The sequence below is a fragment of the Setaria italica genome, chromosome VIII, assembly GCF_000263155.2.
Source record: "Setaria italica strain Yugu1 chromosome VIII, Setaria_italica_v2.0, whole genome shotgun sequence".
Lineage (NCBI taxonomy): Eukaryota > Viridiplantae > Streptophyta > Magnoliopsida > Poales > Poaceae > Setaria > Setaria italica.
The window spans coordinates 25,302,369-25,323,104 of NC_028457.1; the positions used below are offsets into that span (position 1 = coordinate 25,302,369).

The following is a 20,736-nucleotide window of genomic DNA, read 5'->3' on the forward strand; positions in this document are numbered from 1 at the left end:
GTTCCCTTTTCATAAGTGACGAGTAGTCATCAGCCATTAACTGGTCCTGGAGCGAAATGCGCCTCGATCCCGCCCTTGATTCCCATGGTAACACTGCATCGTGACCGTACACCAACTGATAGGGAGATAGCTTGGTGGCCCCATGACAAGCCATCCTGTACGCCCATAAGGCTTCAGTCAAACATAGATGCCACTTCTTTGGCTGTTCTTTGATTTTCCTTTTGATTAACTTGATTATCCCTTTGTTGGAGGATTCGGCCTGACCATTGGCTTGGGCGTAATACGGAGAAGAATTCAAAAATTTGATCCCCATATCGGTTGTAAATTCCTCGAATTCCCCCGATGTGAACATTGTTCCTTGATCGGTCGTTATAGTCTGAGGAATGCCGAATTGGTAGACGATGTGATCCCTTACGAAGTCGGCCATGATAGCCGATGTCACGGCTCTTAACGGAATTGCCTCCACCCACTTAGTAAAGTAATCGGTAGCTACCAGAATAAACTTGTGCCCTTTGCTTGATGGAGGTTAAATTTGGCTGATAAGGTCTATTCCCCATCCCCTAAACGGCCATGGTTTGATGATAGGATTCATGGCCGATGCGGGTGCACGTTGGACATTTCCGAACTTTTGACAATCCTGACAACCCTTATAATATTTGAAACAGTCTTCAAGGATCGTTGGCCAGTAGTACCCATTATTCCTGATCATCCACTTCATCTTATGGGCCGATTGGTGTGCTCCACATACCCCTTCATGGATTTCTCCCATTAGAGTCTTGGCCTCCTCTGTCCCAAGGCATTTGAGTAGAACTCTGTCGATCGTTCGGTAGAACAGGTCGTCTTCGAGCAGTACGTATTTAATAGCATGAAAGCGTACTCGTCGTTCCACCTTTTTAGACGGATCTTTCAGGTATTCGGCAATTTCTTTTCGCCAGTCATCGGCCGCGAGTTCTAGAGCCATAGCGCCTAGAATTGGCCGATATCCAGATGCGTGCTGGGCGAGTTTGTTGGCACCCTCGTTGTGGTCCCTTGGGATGTGCTCGATTACTGCCGATCTGAATTCTTTTAAGAGCTGTAAGCAATCTTCGTAATAAATTCTTAATACGTCATCTTTGCATTCGGACCTTCCTGTCAGTTAATCCACAATAAGCATGGAATCTCCGAAGATTTCAACAGAATCGGCCTTGACTTCCCTTAATAGTTGTAGGCCCTTCAATACAGCTCGGTACTCCGCTTGATTGTTAGTAGCGGCGGTTTCTATCGGCAGAGAAAAATCATAGCTTGCCCCCTGAGGCGATATGAGAACGATGCCGATTCCTGATCCGACCCCACATGATGACCCATCGAAATATAATGTCCAAGGTGCCGGCTCTACGAGGGCAATCTCCGGTCCGCAGTGTTGGGCGACGAAATCGGCCATGACCTGACCCTTGACGGCTTTTGCCGATTCATACCGCAGGTCGAACTCTGACAACGCTAAGATCCATTTGCCGATTCGTCCTTTCAAGATCGGCAGCGATAGCATGTATTTTACTACGTCATCTTTGCATACGACCACGCATTCTGCCGACAGTAGATAGTGCCTGAGTTTGGTGCATGAGAAGTAAAGACATAGGCACAAACGCTCCACCGGAGGATATCCTGTTTCAGCGTCCAGAAGTCTTCTACTGACATAATAAATTACTCGTTCCTTGCCTTCGAACTCCTGGACTAGAGCCGACCAAATAGCTTTTTCATCGGCTGATAAGTATAGCTTAAATGGCTTACCAGTTTGAGGAGGAACCAATACTGGTGGCGAGACCAAGTATTGCTTGATATCTTCCAATGCTTTGCGCTGCTCCTCCCCCCATATGAATTCCTGGTCAGGCTTTAACTTCAACAGTGGTGTGAACGCCTGAATCCGCCCAGATAGATTAGATATGAATCTTCTGATGAAATTCACCTTGCCGATTAAAGACTGCAATTCGGTTTTGTTTTGCGGGGCTACGACTTTGTTGATGGCCGCTATGGTTTTCCGATTGATCTCTATCCCTCGTTCGTGCACCATGAATCCTAAGAACTGTCCGGCGGATACGCCGAAAGCACATTTATTGGGATTCATCTTAAGACCGTGTTTCTTGGTGCACTCTAGCACTCTTCGTAAATCGGCCAGGTGCTCTTCGTGACCTTTGGACTTGACTACGACGTCATCGATGTAGATCTCTACCAGAATGCCAATGAGTTTGTGAAATATATAATTCATGGCTCTCTGATATGTAGCGCCAGCGTTCTTCAAGCCAAAAGTCATCACCACCCACTCGAATAAGCCAAGGTGGCCTGAGCATCTGAAGGCCATTTTAGGTATGTCCTCTTCGGCCATAAGTATTTGATTGTACCCAGCGTTTCCGTCCATGAAGCTAATAATCTTGTGCCCCGCGGCAGCGTCGATCAGTACATCGGCCGTCGGCATGGGGTAACCATCCATCGGTGTGGCCTGATTAAGATTCCTGAAATCAACGCAAACGCGTAGCTTTCCATTCTTCTTGTATACTGGTACAATGTTGGAGATCCACTCGGCATAACGGCATTGCCGAATAAATTTTACTTCGATTAGCCAAGTTATTTCAGCTTTTATGTCTGGTAGAATCCTAGGTCTAAATTTGCACTAATATAAGTCAGCCTTGGTTTGGTACCATCGCCTAAGTCTATCATCTCTAATGAATCGGCCGACGTGAACCCGTGCCCTAGCTTCCTATCTTCTCGGGCGAACTGATCCATCTATTCTGAGTCTTCGGAGCCGACTGCTCGGATCGGCTGTAGGCCAAAATCGGTGACCTTCAGGAAATCGGTCTCCCATACTCTGCCGGATATGCACCTGACGGTTTCGCAGCTCCACTGCTGCGTGTCGGCTGCCGCTATGCTGTATGCGGAATCGGCGTTGACTACCTCGATGTTGTCGCCGACCCATTGTACGAGACATTGATGCATTGTTGACGGGATACAGCAATTTGTGTGTATCCAGTCCCGGCCGAGTAGCATGTTGTAGGATCCCTTGCCATTAATAATAAAGAAGGTGGTAGGAAGGGTCTTACTGCCGATGGTGAGGTCGACGCAGAGAGCGCCGCGAGCGTTTGACACGTTGCCCTCGAAGTCCTTGAGCATCATGTCCGTCTTGGTCAATTAGTCATCGCTTTTTCCAAGCTTTCGGAGCACGGCGTATGGCATGATGTTGACTGCAGCTCCTCCGTCTACCATCAGTCTAGTGAGGGGGCGGCCGTCAACATGCCCTTTAAGGAAAAGCGCCTTCATGTGTTGTTGTTCATCATCTTCGGGCTTCTCGAACGTGGCCATCATTGGCTCCAAAGCCAACTGTGCCGTCTGGTCTTCTATCGCCGATATATCCTGTTGATCGGCGGGAGTCATGAATTCCATCGGCAGTATGAAAACCATGCCGATCTCGGCTGCCGACTCATCACCTACCGATTCGTCGTCTCCTTTATCGTTTCTTTTGGGGCGCCACACCCGAGGCCTTCCTTCCTTCTTGTCCGTCGTGCTCTGTTGTTCCTCTTCTTGCTGTTCCCATTGGCGGAGACGTTGGATTCTTCGTTTCTGAGACTTGGTCAATCCATCGGGACACCACCTGGGGTTTATTGGTCTGCCTCCTGTCTTGGCGCATTCCCACTCCGGTTCGTGTCCTAACGGGTTTTCGTCTGTCACCCGAGCATCGGCCATCTCTTCGAGCCGGCTATGAACGTTGGCTTTGTTTTCTGACCGGTCATGCCGATCAGTCATGCCCCCCTGCCTGTCATGGCGTCTATCTTCCGACCGATCATATCGGTCACTTCTGCCCCCCAGCCGATCACGCATGGGAGGGCGCTGGTCATCTTGGTTGCGCCAATTCCTGTTGATCGGTTCTGGCCTTCCGTCTCTGGAGTGAGACCTGTTGAACGGCCGATTGCCACGATATGGACCGTTGCATTCTGGGCAATTATCAGCTGAAGGTAGCCTGAGGTTGTTTTCCCAATAGTGGATGAAGAACGGGCACCTCCAGTGATCTTCGTGCCGTCGCATTGCTTCTTCCCGGGACCTTGAGCGTTCATGCTGACGTTGGTACTTCTGGAGCAGGAACTGGGAAGTAATGCGTGGCTCTTCTGATTCGCCATCGTCATCCTCCATCCGCCGCTTCCCCTTGACATCTTCAGGCGTAGCTTGATTTCTAGGGTCGACGGCGCCACTCTTTTTAGCCGATTCGGACGTCAGCACTTTTGTTTGGAGTGAATTCTTTCCCGTATCAACCATGTTGGTGGGGAAGGGGTGCTGGTCGATCTTCATTGGCTTGGCCGATTTTGTCGGCACTTCAAATTTAAGTCTGCCCTGCTCAATGGCCGACTGTATCTGCTGCCTGAAGATTTTGCACTCATTAGTATCATGGGATGTGGCATTGTGCCACTTGCAGTATTTCATCTTTTTTAGTTGTTCGGCAGAAGGTATTGTATGGTACGGCGAGAGTTTAATCTGTCCTTCCTGGAGGAGAAGGTCGAATATTTTATCGACCTTTGTCGTGTCAAAACCGAACACCTCCGGCTCCTTTTTTCCGAATGGGCATGATATCGGCTTCTTTCCCTTGATCCACTCCGCAAGTCCGACTTCAACGTCTTCCTCGTCCTCTAATTCTTCCAGGAACGCCACTTTCTTCTGGAAATTCCTCTGTGGATCGAAGGAACGTACCTCCTGTCCAGACAATCGGTGGACAATCTGGCTCAAACTCTCGAACTCCTGTGAAGCGTATTTTTTCTTTGATGTGGGGCAGAAGGCCTTGAAAAGCTATATCGGCCAACTGCGCGTCGTTTAGAGCCAGGGAATAGCACTTGTTCCTGATTTCCTGAAACCTCTGTACATACGAGGATATCGGCTCGTCACTTCTTTGCCTGAGGCTGGTTAAATCGGACAGTTTCATCTCATGCACCCCGGCATAGAAGTATTTGTGGAACTGTCTTTCTAAATCGGCCCATGTGATAATCGAGTTTGGTGGCAATGTCGTGAACCATTGAAAGGCCGAACCAGACAAAGACGATGAGAACAACCGTACCCGTAGGGCATCCTGCGTAGCTGCCTCTCCGCATTGGAGGATGAATCTGTTCACGTGCTCTACGGTCGAAGTGTCATCCATCCTCGAAAACTTAGTGAAGTCAGGAACTTTATACCGATGGGGGAACGGCAATAGGTCATATGTAGACGGGTATGGTGTTTTGTAGGTGTAGGTTTGTACTTTCAGCTTTAAGCCGAATTGTTCTTGCATCACCTCCGCAATACGTGCCGACCAATCTGGCTGTTGCTGGTGAACCGTTGGCTGAGGTATTGGCACGTGCTGGTAAACCGGAGGCGGAATAAACGGAGGCTGAGTGAAAGCAGGTGGCATCTGAGTGAAAGCCAGCTGCGTAGTAAAGGTCGGCTGTTTGAATGAGCCACTCGTTTCATCATATAGCATGAGCTCTGCTGTCTTGTTGACCTCCGGAGCGACAGGCTGGTATGGCGGTACGGTCGACTGAGTGGCCTCCTGGAAAGATGCCTGGAATGGAGGGCTTCCTTGACTGGCCGATTGATTCTGACCGGCCGTGGCTGAAGGTGCCCCCCAGGGTGATGGGCTAACTGGAGGGAATGGTGCAGAAGACAGTTGGATGGAGTTATACCCCATAGGAGCTGATGATGACGAAGCACCTGAACCCCCGACAGAAAATTGGATCGGCTGTGAAACTGAATTCGAATAATTCTGGTTTGGTGGAATCGGCTGAAAATATGCCGGTCCCCTATATCCTTGGGGTATCCCACCAGCGAAGGAGTTGACAACGGCGTTGTGCACCATATTTGAAAGTACTGGGGACTGATCAACGAAGGCGTGATAAATGGACTGTTGAATCATGTCGCCCATTTTGTCCGAGTCCTCAGAAATCGTGATCTGGCGGGGAGCAGGGAACGGAGTCTTCTTGATAGTCTCCCCGCTTCTGGAGCGACTGAAAGACTGTAGGCAAGCTTTTCGGAACTGTGCCGTATACTTATCCAGTTCTTCCTTCTGGTCGTCCTTCAGATTTTCTTCCGTCACCTCGATGACGTTATCTTCGGAGACTTCAGCAGCTTTCGACATGATGGCGGTTGTATTTGTCCCACTGGGCGTGCCAAAAGTGTGTTGGCGCTAGAAATCGGTCAACCGAATCCCAGCGTCCGACACACGACCCGGGAGAATCTGCTTAGCTCCTGTTCAGGTGATTGCCCTGGTGCGGTTCGCGTGGCGTGCCAGCCAATCTGACCTGTTGATTGGCAAGGAGGAATACGTGTCAGGTCCAGAAATCACAATCGGCTAAGTTTCCGATCTCAAGAGAGCTTATCAGCGAATCGGCCGATTTGCCGTAATAAAGAAATCGGCTATAAAGCAGCCGATCACTGTAGCCTTGTAGACAGAAAACTACTAGAGTAATCGATACAACGCTACGATAACAACACTAGGAACAGATCTTATCGGCAATAGATGAATTTAGTAGGAGAACGTGAAAAAAGCCGAAACTACCTATTCCTAGGTGGATAACTGGTGATAAAACTAGAAAGACAGGCAAAACCTATGATTCTAGAAAATATCGATAACTAGTGAATAAATCTAAACGAAACAACAGCGATACGCCCGAAGTTAAAGCTTAGATATTACTCGATAAGCGGAACTTACAGAATCGGCCGGAGATCAAGCTGATGCAGCCCTGCCAACCCGCACGAACTCGTAAAAAAGAGAAAAGTATTGACGAAGTCGCCTGCTTGAAAGTAAGTACGAGGAAAAAGTAGTATGTTGTATTGATTTTTTGATGATTACAGATTTACATAGGTAGCTATTTATAGCCCCGTACAGATGACTTCTTAACCGACTAGAATTCTATCCCTAATTCAAACAGAAAACGAATATTTACAAGCACGATTCGTGCTAGGTTGGTTACTCTACACTTCATGGGCTGATCTCCCCCTTATCCTTTTATTCCTTTCCAAGCCCATACAGGCCCAATTAAACCAACCTCCTAATCGGCCGATTCCTTATCGGCAAAAGGCAACCGATTGGGACCCCGGCACGTTCGATCCGAAGCGAGACAGAAGTCACCGGCCGATCTCGCACTGTAGCATCATTCGACCGATTCCCAACTGTGCTTCTCCGATTCCCTCTCTTCTTGGCGCCGATTTTACTAGTAACGAAATCTGGCGTCAACAACTTCATACGTACCGGGAAGTCTGTGTTCCATGTAAGTTTTTCTTTGAGTGGACCTTTGTGTGTCCTTATGAATTGTTTCCATGCGCTGCGGATTAGAATAATGAATGATATAGTGTAACAGGGATAAAATTTAGGAAATAAACTTTTGCATAGAGATAAAGGTCCAGAATTATTACAAGCCTAGCATGTCTTGCAATTCTTGGTAGTCCACCGGATCTTTCCTTAACGAATCGAAGATAGTGACGTGGCTTCTTTCAGGCTCAATTATAATAAGGATCCAGTGGAAGCTGCGTGCGTAAAATTTTCATGCATATTAGAGCTAACTAACATGTAGAGATAAGGAAAAAGACATCGAAAGTAGACGGTATACACACACTTACTTGAAGTTGTATGGAAGTAGTATGAAATCCTTGAATGTTTGTTTGTCTAGGAAATTGTATATTTCCGCAAAGGTTTTTTCCGGCGCTAATTGTATCTGTTGTTGGTTAACTACAGATGGATCCATGAAGCCTATATGTAGGTACGCCTCTCGGCGGCATGTCTGAATTAGCATCCTACATGAAATGGAAGATGAAGTTAGTACGGTGACGCACGCCAAAATTTACATGTAGAGATAAACGGACACTTACAGAATCCAAGCGCTGATCAGAGAGACGTCCAGGGCATCATGATGGTACACTTCGTATATATCCTTGAAGTCTAGCCACAACACTTTCTCCCCTTCACCGTGAAAATCTATCGGTTTTACCTTCATGCCAATCATCTCCCTCGAGTCGGCGGATGCCATCATGTACCATTGATGGAATGCATACATCTTTGTTGATAGCTTCCGTACCAATGAAGGCTTTACTAGAGGTTTGCCTAGCTCATAAGGCCACTTCGGCTCAAGGGGCGGTGCAGTTGGCGTCTCAACTTGCCCTATGCATTCATCAAGTCCCAGACCTGTTTCTTCCATGAACTTCAATACATTTGCTTGTTGATCCAAGGGCATTGCTTTTACCCGTTGAGCATCTTTTTTTGATAAATGGCTGAGGTCGGGGACTGGACCGCTGGAAGATGACTTTCCTTTCCTTTTATCCTTTTCATCAGCCTTTACTAGAGCCCGTTCATAGTTTGACAAGAGTGGTATCCTTTTCTTGGCTCCTTCTTCCATCCTGATAAAAAAGTTTAAATCTCGCCGACTTACTGGCGGTGGCTCCATCTCCCTTGCTTTTTTTTCTTCGGCTTGTTTCTTGAACCACTCACTGGCCTCTCGTTGGATTTCTGCCCACTGTTCCGCATGAGACATTGCCTCAAAGCATTCCTTACGAGTCACTTCAAGCTCCTTTGTTTTCTTCTTTCTCTATCTTTGCTTGGGAGGCGGTGCTCGTGACTTCTTTAGTGGTGGTGCAGGTTCCTTCAAGGGGGCCGCTCTTGGTGCCAGCGACGATGATCGGGGAGGGGTGTTGTTATTGTCGTCGTCGCTCCCAGCACCAGGATGTGGTGGAGATGGAGACCTTGATATAGATGGAAGGGACGGTCTTGGAGCAGGAGATGACGGTCTCGAGGTATGAGGAGAAGGTCGCTGCTGGGGATCTACGGGGAGCGGTCTTGAGGTCTAAGGAGATGGCTCCGTGTCGGAAATAATGATGTAGCATTTTTGCCATAGAATGATCCCATGAAGCGCATCTACCAATGTCTTTTCCCCGTCGCCTCCCGGGAAGTCGAGCTCTGGACCTTCATACTGGGGATCAACTATTTGCTCTACGCAGACGCTGGCGTAGCCTCTTGGAATTTCCATGCCATGACTGCTCTGCCCCGCCAGGGTTGCTAACGCACTCCCGTACGCTACCTGTACATATAGCAGAAGTAAACAAGTTGAACTCCGATCTCGAGGCCTGGATCAATTGACAAGATTGCATAAATATTATGTATAAGTATACCTTAATAGTGAGGTTGCCGACCGGTGCATGCAGCTCACATGAGGTCCGTTGTGTGATGGCATCCACGGGGAACCGTTGCTCCTCCACGGGTAACCTGGGCGTCTGCGCATCGGGGACCCCTGTAGAAGCACAACTGCTCAAGAGGCGTTGAGAAGGGCTGGCGGTGTTAGGATTTGGCAATGCTCCAGATTGGGCCAACTCCGCAACTGCGTGGGCCACCCGCCGATTGATTTCATCCATCATTCTTTGTTCTAGCATCTGCCGCCAGCTCTCCTCGATCTGTTCCTTTCTTCGCTTCCGGCTTCTGTACGAGGCGCTGTCGCCTCGGAAAGCAAACTTCCACGGAACCACCCCGAACCCTCGGCAACATCCTGGGTGCTCTGGATTACCGAGGGCCAATGTGAGCTTATCATTTTCTCGGTCCACCTTCAACCTCCCAGCCTTAGAATCTTCAATGTTCTTCATGAGATGTTCGGCCTTCTCACATATTGTGTCATTAAAAATCAACGTCCCATCCTCTTGGCTTAGGGAGCCTCCATGAGCGTAGTACTAATTTTTTGATCGTTCGGGCCATTCAATAGTTGTAGGTACGATTCCCCGTTCGATCAGATCTTGTTCCATCTTCCTCCACTTGGGAATTGCTGAGCCATACCCACCTCGCCCCAAATGATGGTAGTAGCCCTTCTGACTAGCATTTGCTGTGTTGGTCGTGATCTTTTTCACACCTTCTTCACTCCTCTTATATTCAACAAATGCATCCCAGTGGTCCCTCAACTTTGGCCACGCATTGAAGTCTGGAGTTCGGCCCTTCTTGATGTAGTGGGTATCCAGCATCTTCTTGAATGTCTGGAATTGAGTAGCCATCTTCTTAAGCGTCCACACTTTGACATCCTTCTCACTATATCCTTCGGGGAATGTGAAATATCTCTTCACATCTTCCCACAGCATATTCTTTTCTGTCTCTGGAAGGGCGTACGGATTAGTGCTTCTGCCCTTCCATTCTCTGATGCTGATAGGCACGTTGTCCCGGACGATTGCCCCGATCTGACTCACGTACTTCTTTGCTACTTTCTCGGGAGCAACCGGCCTGCCCTCTTCTGTCACTTCCGTGATGACAAGCCTCCCTTCCATCACCTTTGTACGACCTCGGGTCTTCTGCCCTTGTGTCGATCCGGAGGGCTAACAGTTCAAGATTCGTTAATTAGTACGTAGTAGTAACGGTGGCGTGAAACAATACAAGAATGGTTATATATACCTCGCCGAAACCTTCCGCCACGGCAAGTTGTTGCTGCGGCTGTTGCTCTTCATTCCCATCGGCGGACATGTTGAGGAACATGTCCGCCTGGGTGCCCTCTTCATCCGTGTATGATAGTGGAACGTTGTCGCCACTACCATCACCAGCGATTATCTGCTCCATGATATACCTTGCGGTCTCATCGTCTGCCATTTCAACTATTGATGGAAACATACATGGAATCATACATGACAGTCATAGAAATCGTCTTACTACAAATTTCTACAAAGTCCTACAAAGTCCGGAATCATACATGTATATAATGAAATCATAAAATAACATGAATCCTACAAAGTTCGGAATATTTATACAAATTTCTATGAATTTCTACGAATTTTGATGAATTTCTACGAATTTCTACGAATTTTGACGAATTTCTACGAATTTCTAGCAATATCCACATGCGGTGCCTAGGTTGTGACGGCGGCGATCAGGGCGGCGGAGGTGGGGACGGTTCCCTGGAACCACGGGCGGTGCCTAGGTTGTGACGGCAGCGGTCAGGGCGGCGGTACGGCGGAGGCGGGGACGGTTCCCCGGAACCACGGGCGGTGCCTACTAGGTTGTGACGGGCGGCGGGACGGCGGCGGTCACGATGGCGGGATGGCGGAGGGGACGGCAGTGCCTACTACGAATTTCTAACTTTATTTTCTAACTTAAAAATCTAACTTAACAAACTAACTAAAAAATCTAACTTAAAAATATAACTTAATTTTCTAACTTAACAATCAAAATTAAAAATCTATCATAAAAATATAACTTAATTTTCTAACTTTAAAAAAACGCCCTCCCGGCGCTGCCAGCCGGCGCGGCGGCGGACCTCTCGCGCGCGGTCGTCGACGGTGGCCGGGGCGACGAGGTGGCCGGGTCGGCGGGACGGCGGCGGCCGGGGCGGCGGGACGGCGGCAGCCGGGCGGCGGGACGGCGGCGGCCGGTTCGGCAAGGACGGCGGCCGAGGCGACGACGACGACGGTGGCGTAGGCAGGACGGCGATGAGACGGCGACGAGGGGCGACGAGGATGGAGCCGGTGGCCGGAGGCGACGAGGTGGCCGGGGGCCGGGTGCGTCGACGGATGAGGAGGATCGAGGCGGGCCGGCCGGGGGGATGGAGGACGACGATGTCTGGGCGCGGTCAGCGGCGGGACGACGACAGCCGGCGGAATGGGGGACGACGACGGCGGCGGCCGTAGAGGGAGGCGGACGGGCGGCGACGGCGGAGCAGAACGCGCGGGACTTGGCGAAAATTTGGCTAAGTGTAACTGGCGTGGGGGTAGAAGGGTACAGTGCCTTTTAACCCCCCCACCTTTTATCCCGGTTCGTAATGGCACCCGGGACAAAAGGGCCTTTTGTCCCGGGTCCCGTCACCAACCGGGATAAAAGGCCCCCCCTTTTATCCCGGTTGGTGTTGGCAACCGGGATAAAAGGGTACGTCGGGGCGGGAGACGAAAAGTACCCTTTTATCCCGGTTGCAGTTTGCAACCGGGATAAAAGGGGGGCCTTTTGTCCCGGTTGCTGTTAGCACCCGAGACAAAAGGTCTTTTTTCCTAGTTTTCTTCTCCCGCCTGTTTTTTAAAAATGGATTTTATTTTATCTTTTCACTGCATTTCAGGATGAAAAACAAAACCTTCACAGATTTTGTACATGCAAAAATATATTTAATTAACGAGTAAATTGACAATAAGTATGAATTAATCATTAATTCTATACCAGTTCATTTAGCCTCTAAAATATTTATTTTACTGCATTGCTGTGATCAAGAAATTATTCAATTAAATAATTTCAATACGCAGAAAAATCCATGTTTGTTTGTGGTTAACATTGTTCATGTTTATCTATAAAATCTTCACCTATCAAATTTAAGAACACATGAAATCATACATAGGGTAAATTACAAATTGTATCAATTAATACACAAAGGTCATGTACATTTAACGCATCACAATACAATGTTGTAAAATTTCTTCTTCACGAAAGTTCCTTGATCATGATCGCGGCGTAAGTACGGAGCCTCTTCTTTGGATAGCAGGATGCTTGGATCAACTTCAACGGCGAATGGAGGCATGCCATCAAACTGATCATAATCATCTGATTGGTCTGTTTTATCCTTGACTCCCACGATTTTTCTTTTACCTGGAAGAACTATGTGGCACTTTGGCTCCCATGTCTCTTCTGGATTCCTCTTGGGTTTGCTGCACATGTCCTTCACATAGAACACCTGATGCACATCATTGGCAAGTACGAATGGGTCATCACTGTATCCAGTCTTGCTCAGATCTACTATTGTCATTCCGTACTGATCTTTGGTGACGGCAGTTAGCTGCACCCAATTGCAAAGAAATAGAGGGATGTACAGCGGTCCGTATTCGAGTTCCCATATCTCCTGTATGAAACCATAATATGACTCCTTGCTATTATTTCTGTCCATGGCATCTATGCGGACACCACTATTCTGGTTCGTGCTTTTCTGGTCCTGGGCTCTCATGTAAAATGTGTAACTATTTATCTCATCTCATGTAAAATGTGTAACTATGGTAGCAGGTCCCCTGGCTAACGACGATTGTGGTAGCAGGTCCCCTGGCTAACCAGGCAAGCTGTGGGTGAATCTCAGAGTTACCCATAAGTTGTTGGCGCAACCAGGAGGGAAAAGTTTCCATGTGATGACGGGTAAGCCAAGCATCGGATTTGGTCAGGTTTTTGGAAGCTACCATCTGCCTGTGCTGCTCGATATACGGAGACACAAAGGATGACTGTTGTAGAACAGTGTAGTGTGCCTTGTCGAACAAATCAGTATCATTGCTCAAACTTGATTTCCTTCCAAGGGTGCCCATTCCTCGGAGCCTCCCCTCGTGGCGTGAAGTTGGAACCCCAATCGAGTCAATTGAATCAATAAAATCAACACAAAACTCGATCACCTCCTCTGTTCCATATCCCTTGGCGATGCTTCCTTCTGGACGGGCACGATTAAGAACATAGTTTTTTAGGACTGCCATGAACCTCTCGAAAGGCCACATATTGTGCAGGTATACAGGTCCGAGAATACCAATCTCTTTTACTAGGTGAACCAGTAAGTGCGTCATAATATTGAAGAAGGATGGTGGAAATAACAACTCAAAACTGACAAGACATTGCACCACATCGTTCTGTAGCTTTGATAGCTTGGATGGATCGATTGCCTTCTGCGAAATTGCATTGAGAAACGCGCATAGCTTTACGAGCGGCAACCGGACATTTTCTGGTAGAACACCCCTTAGTGCAACCGGAAGCAACTGGGTCATCAACATGTGGCAGTCATGAGCCTTGAGATTTGTAAACTTCTTTTGTTTCATATTTATTATTCCCTTTATATTCGAGGAGTACCCAGATGGGACCTTCATACTATTCAAGCATTCAAACATGCTATCCTTCTTTTCCTTGCTGAGAGTGTAACTGGCAGGACATAAGTAGTGCTGTCCATTATCTCTCTTTTCCGGATGTAGGTCATCTCGTTGCCCCATGGCTTTCAGGTCCTATCGTGCTTCCAATGTATCTTTTGAGGTTCCATAAACACCCATGAAGCCTAGCACGTTCACGCAAAGATTCTTCGTCAGGTGCATCACGTCTATTGCGTTGCGAACCTCTAGGATTTCCCAATAAGGTAGCTCCCAAAATATTGACTTTTTCTTCCACATGAGTGCATGTCCGTTATCGTCATTCGGAACAGGTTGGCTACCAAGTCCCTTTCCAAAGACTACATTTACATCCTTCATCATCTCGAACACACGTTTTCCATTACGGTGTGCAGGTTTTTTACGATGGTCTGGCGCCCCTTTGAAATGCATCCCGCTCTTTCTCAGCTGGTGGTGAGCAGGGAGAAATCGACGATGACCCATATAGACGACCTTCTTACAGTGCTTCAAGTACATGCTGTCTGTGTCGTCTAAACAGTGGGTGCATGCCTGATATTCCTTATTTGTCTGTCCTGAAAGGTTACTCAATGCAGGCCAATCGTTGATGGTTACGAACAACAGTGCTCGTAGATTAAAGATCTCTTGTCTATCCTCATCCCACACACGTACACCTTCTTCCTTCCAGAGCTGTAAAAGGTCATCAACCAACGGCCTTAGGTACACGTCAATGTCGTTGCCGGGTTGTTTTGGGCCTTGGATAAGCGCCGGCATCATAATGAACTTCCGCTTCATGCACAGCCAAGGAGGAAGGTTGAACATACAAAGGGTCACATGCCAAGTACTATGGCCACTACTCAACTCACCGAATGGATTGAATCCATCAGTGCTTAAACCAAACCTTATGTTCCTTGCTTCACTTTCAAAGTCTGGGAATGTTCTATCAATTGATCTCCACTATGCCCCATCTGCGGGGTGTCTCAGCATCTCATCTTCCTTACGGTCTTCTTTGTGCCATCGCATCAACTTAGCATTTGCCTTGTTCCTGAACAAGCACTTCAAGCGTGGTATTATAGGGAAATACCACATCACCTTCACGGGAACTCTCTTCTTGGGAGACTGCCCCTCGACATCACCAGGATCATCTCGCCTGATCTTATACCGCAGGGCTTCGCAGATAGGACAAGCATCCAATTTCTCGTATTCATCACCACGATAGAGGATACAGTCATTAGGGCATGCGTGTATCTTCTGAACATCCAATCTGAGAGGGCAAATAATCTGTTTAGCTTCATATGTTGTGGACGGTAATTCATTATTCTCAGGGAGAATCTTCTTGACAATGTTCAACATCCCCTGAAATGTCTTATCGGACACACCATTTTTTGCCTTCCATTGCACAAATTCTAGTGTCGTACCTAGTTTTTTATGGCCCTGTTCGCAACCTGGGTACAACAATTTTTGGTGATCATCTATCATGCGCTGCAACTTTGCTGCTTCCTTCTCAGTTTCGCAATCTCTGTATGCATCTCGTATCACCTGACCAAGGTCATCAGTAGGACCATTTTCTGCATACTCATCTTCATCAGCCTCGCCCATTGTAGTACCTGCAAAAGCTTGGCCTGCAACCCAGTCCGGAATGGTGTCATCTTCCTCCTCCTCCTCGCCATCTTCCATTACAACCCCTAGTTCACCGTGCTTGGTCCAAACCAAATTGTTAGGCATGAAACCGTATTTAAACAAGTGGTTGTGAATAGTCCCCCAGGAATCCTTTGAATACTCCTTCCTGTTATTGCATTGGAAGCATGGACAACATACGAACCCATTCTCTGGCTTGTTCGCTTTTGCCACTTCGAGAAAATAATACAAGCCATCAATAAACGCCTTGCTCCGCCTGTCTGCATTATACATCCATTGCCGGTCCATCTGCATCGTATTACGCATGAAAATGGATTACACTTGACAATGGATTACGCGTGAAAATCGATTAAAGATCCAAACAACATGGTACAATACAACAACATGAAGATCCAAATACACATATTTAAATTAAAGTCCCAAACAACATGATACAATACAACAAGTCATCCACTGGTTATTATCAAGGAGGACTTTAAGCATCCTTGGACGGTGAAGACGAAGGTTCTGCTGACCCAACCTCATCCTTAGGTTTATTTGTGCCGCCTGAAACGGTAGTACTAAGTGGACGTGAAACACCCGGGACTGAGGGTGGAGCATAACGACCACCAAAAGGAGGTTCCTGACCCGCGGCAACAGCTTCTTCATGACGTTGCTGCAAATAACGAAGCATTGCTTTTTCCAGCGCGCTCTTTTTCTTCGGCTTATGCTGAGGGCCAACTATGATTGGAACCTTGCCATAATAGGAACCATGATCGCCCCCACCATCGCCACTTCCTCCAGTAGCAGAAGCCATCTATGTACAAAAATTATTATCTTAACACTGCATAAGTTGTTCAACTTGAAGACCGTGATCATCTCGTGAGGATGTCCTCAACTGGGCGGCACCGCACTTCGTCATGAAAGAGGTTAGATGCTACGGAAAAGGGGACACGGTCACGATGTCCGTATCCACTCTTTCTCGTAGAATCGAACCTCCTTCTTGACATACGTTGCTGCTCGGCGGAGAACATCATCGGAGAGATGAACACGGTATGCAAGTTCAACAAGTATGGATTTAAAAAACCATATTGAATTTGATAAGATAAACCGTCTAGACAAGGTAGCATTATTTTTAAACCACTGCAATAATGCATACTATATATGACACATCAATCTCCCTCACATTCTAGCTCAAAATACCTCTCCATTTTTCTACTTCATCATCACATTCTAGCAAATAATCTTTCCATCTCCAAAGCATAAATCAAAGCATAACACGAGGATGAAGTAGCAAACCTTCGCAATACTTGTGTTGGCCGAGTGAAATTCCCACGAAAATGAGGGAAAAAACTTCGGGCAGCACCTTCCTTGCTTACTTCGGCACCACCGGAGAGTAGGTGAAGCTCAGCTCTCTCTGTCAATGTGCTGGACTGGCTCAGGCTAGAGGAGGAAGAAAGTCCTCTGTCTTGGCCGTATATAATGGGGATGAGTTTTTATCCCGGTTAAAAACTCCAACTGAGACAAAAAGGAACACCTTTTGTCCCGGTTGGAAGTTTAGTCCCGGTTGGAGGCACCAACCGGGATAAAAAGTTCCCTTTTATGCTGGTTGGAACCTCCAACCGGGATAAAAGGGTCCCGCCGCCGACAACCCCCCACTAGCCGTTGCAACCGGGACTAAAGGGGGGCCTTTAGTCCCGGTTGCAATTACCAACCGGGAGTAAATCTCCCCTCCAATTTTGCCTACCGTGGCGCACCCCCTTTTGTCCCGGGTCAACTTTAAACCGGGACAAAAGGGGGCGGATCGAAAGCCAATTCTCTACTCGAAGCAAAAAATAACTTTAACTCCGGAGGTCAGTCTACTTTTAATTCTTTCTAGCAGGCATGCCCATCTTCTGAAGCTCTACAATAAGAGACACAATAAGTTACTGGAAAGAAATTTACCCCGTGTTCAAATTGAATACAAAGCTTTCTTTAAAGTTCTGGCAAGTACCTCTTCTAGCTTGATTGTAAATATAAGATCCATTTCCTAAGATTGTCTTGATTTTTCTACTCTCTCCATCTCGCAGAACATTGCCATGTAGTTGTTTTCATCTGCATGACGTTAGAATATAGTAAGAATTCTTCATCTTCTTTTCACAATACTATTAGACATCCCAGGTTTCATTATGTCTTCTTACCCCTCAGCGCTGAAGATTCAGTTATCCAATTCAAACTCCTTACTTCTTTGCTGAGTTTTATCATATAATCAGGGTTGCTCTTTTGCAGAAATCTCTCTAAAGTGACCTTATCAGGTCCCATCTCACTCTACAGGAAAAAATGTTTTAGAAAAAAAAAAGAATTTGAGGTTAAGCATTAGTAGAGACATTCACCTTTGGACCCTTCTAGAATTTGTAGCTCTCACCATGATGTCCTACAACGTGGTCTCGAAGAAGAACCACAGAATCCAGCAGGTTTGTTTCTTTTAGTTCCCAGTCTGTAAACTGTTGCACGCAAGATAAGACATTAAGAGAACTCTTTATCTTGTAAAGCACTTGACCTTTCTCCGTCCTCACGAATGAACATTCTTTTTTTCTATCTCGCTGTCGATCCATTATCCAATAAATTTCTCTTATAAATTCCATTTTTACAATGGCTTCCCACATTCCTGGTTGCCACATGACATCCTCATAGCTGTGAACACATACAATTTGCCAATGGAAGCAGGGCTTAACAGATATAATGATAATCATCATTTCATTTGAAACATTTATTTAATTGATATGATTAACTCACCTTGCATTCTCACTTTTCAATAATTCAGCTAAAACATTCAGTTCGAGATTGACATCAGCTTTATTTCCACAAAAGGAGCTCAGGTATTCTCCAGTCTTGTTCCAATTGAACTGTCTAACATGCTCCACTGTTGGGCCTTTTTTCAAAAAAAAAATGGATATTAGAATGCTTTGCATGAACGGAATAAATTGGAATAAGTCTACTTTACCCCATAAAAAAGGATATTCGAAAGCTTCGGATGAATAGAATAAGTTGGCTCAGATGAGTCAAGCTACAGGCTCACAGCCCACACACACTCACACATTGGCTGGAGGTAAGAGAAGAGGTAGAAGAGAAACTTGGTGTCAATGTGCTTGCTGCGGTAGTGGAGGATGGGATTCTTTGGCAAAGCAATGATGTACTTGTTATCCATCCTTAGGGTTGGTGTGCGAAGCTTCTCTCCGGTGAGCTCCTGCACTCCCGTGACATCATGTCATGGCCGCCGCTATGTACTCTGCCTCGCATGTAGACAAAACGCGACCACCCTCTGCTTTTGTGAATGCTAGGAGATCGAAGACGAGCACTAGCTCGGTTGGTTAGCATCTCTAGGTGCGAGCACTGCCACCCAAGTTCGATTCCTGGAATCAGACTCGGGCTTCACTGGGGCTTACCCCCGTAAATAAAATCGTTACCTCTCGCGCGTGGAACCACAAGGGGACTGTGGCATGACCGTCAGCTGCAGATCCTACAATGGTTTTGTCAACCTATCCAGGGACACGATCTTCAACCTATCTAGGGCATATTGCTCACACCTCTACTACTTGGCACTATAGCCACCTACTTCAGCATGTAGCATGCTTCAAAAGCCATGGAGCTCTACCTGCTCTTGATAGCAAAAGAAAAAAGGGGCAAGAGAATGAGTAATTAACCATCAGTCCATTTGTTGTAGCAAGATAAGCTATGTGAATTTATCCCTACAACTTAAAGAGACAATCGAAAACATGCAAGAAGCATCAAATGCAAACCTAATAAATACTAAACTTACCTTGTATACGCTTGATCTTAACAAGTCGTGCTGGATACTTTGGTAAGAAATCACCAACCAAAACTTGCACTTCCTCGTGAGTCTCAGAGGAGCTTCTCTTCTTGTAGAAGACACTAGAGCTGTTGATCTTCAAAGGAAGCATTGGAAAAGCTTCCTCACTGGTACTCGAGCCAACATCTTTCCGGTAAAGATTATTCACATAATCTACCACGGAGAAGATTGCCCTAAACAAATAAACACAAATATATGGTGTATTAAGAAAGAATCACTACAAGTATTACAAATTTATATATATGTTATGCAGTTTCAATAGAAACACACCTAAAACTTTCGAACCCATTTGTTGAAAATCCATATATTGATGACCCCTCCATAGAGAACATGTATTGCTTTCCTTTAGAGATTAGTGCACCACATACTTCTTCAACAACAAGATAAGCTTTAGTTTCATCAGTGGTACTCTTCCAAACTCCTAAAGGCTTCAACAGGCTAGGATGGTCACAATTTCTAAGAATTTCATAGACTGCAATTGCTTCATCAAGGGGCTTTAAGAATGCAGCACAAGGTCCCGTGCTAAGACTGGCATGATACAAAGTTGTTCCAGAAATTTTATTGTCATGCACAACAAGCCCGCAACTGTTTGGCTCTATTTTTATCTAAATTAAACCGAATAAAACACTTGTTAGTTACCTAATGGACTGCTTCTATTAGAGAATTAAAGCATAGTTACCTCTTCATTTGGCGAATTACACTTAACAGGATTCCTAAAATACAAGAAACAAACATTTCAACATATATTAACATATAGAGCATGTATGAAGAAAAACACAAAACTTTAATGAAAGAGAGGAACTTACAGTAGCTCAATTTCTGAAGCACATTTTTTACCTTCCCTTTTTGGTGCCATTGGTCCCTGCTAATTCAATTTATAATACATGTTATTAATGTAAAACTTAACGCTATGATTTAGTAAGTAAAGGAGTAAGAGCTATCGCAGGCATAGAGAGTATTCCATGATGTGGGGCTCAAACAGGTTGGTATGAGATCTTCAACTAAAATGCAAGCGCGGCATGCAACCAAGGATGGCCTTGGATGAACTTGATTAAGATCATGGCTTTCATCTTATTTCTATGAGGCTCCTCACACTACAAGTCTTTACCTGCGAGGTCAAGACTCAGCAAACACAGGACAACGCTAAACTAATTCCTTTTTCCTCCACTTCATATGCAAGCACGATGCCTGCTCGGTTCGCTACCTACAGGGCATGAGTGATTTAGGGGGTGTTTGGATACTCGGTGCTAAAATTTAGTAGTGCCACATCGGATGTTCGAATGCTAATTAGGAGAACTAAACATAAGCTAATTATAAAACTAATTGCAGAACCCTAAGCTAATTCGCGAGACGAATCTATTAAGCCTAATTAATCCATCATTAGCAAATGGTTACTGTAGCACCACATTGTCAAATCATGAACTAATTAGGCTTAATAGATTCGTCTCGCG

At 46.4% G+C, this 20,736-nt stretch overlaps 1 protein-coding gene across 1 annotated transcript; it reads right to left on the reverse strand.

Annotated features, from left to right (window-relative positions):
- Nucleotides 1-17,634: 17,634 nt before the first annotated feature.
- On the reverse strand, nt 17,635-20,141 carry LOC111258327. Its single transcript, XM_022829509.1, has 7 exons — nt 20,092-20,141; nt 19,965-19,998; nt 19,556-19,890; nt 19,235-19,458; nt 18,211-18,442; nt 17,808-18,108; nt 17,635-17,742 (listed from the first exon to the last, which is right to left on the reverse strand). Exons 1-6 carry the CDS (start codon nt 20,139-20,141, stop codon nt 17,820-17,822), a joined length of 1,164 nt encoding a protein of 387 aa, XP_022685244.1. The 3' UTR covers nt 17,635-17,742; nt 17,808-17,819.
- Between the last annotated feature and the right edge of the window lie 595 nt (nt 20,142-20,736).

Excerpts from the sequence above, each read along its gene's own strand:
- LOC111258327 (XM_022829509.1), bottom strand. The coding sequence starts at position 20,141 with ATGGCACCAAAAAGGGAAGGTAAAAAATGTGCTTCAGAAATTGAGCTA. Across the intron at positions 19,891-19,964 it reads GTAATTCGCCAAATGAAGAG|ATAAAAATAGAGCCAAACAG; the intron begins GTAACTATGCTT and ends GGTTTAATTTAG. Across the intron at positions 18,109-18,210 it reads TTGAAAAGTGAGAATGCAAG|CTATGAGGATGTCATGTGGC; the intron begins GTGAGTTAATCA and ends ATGTGTTCACAG.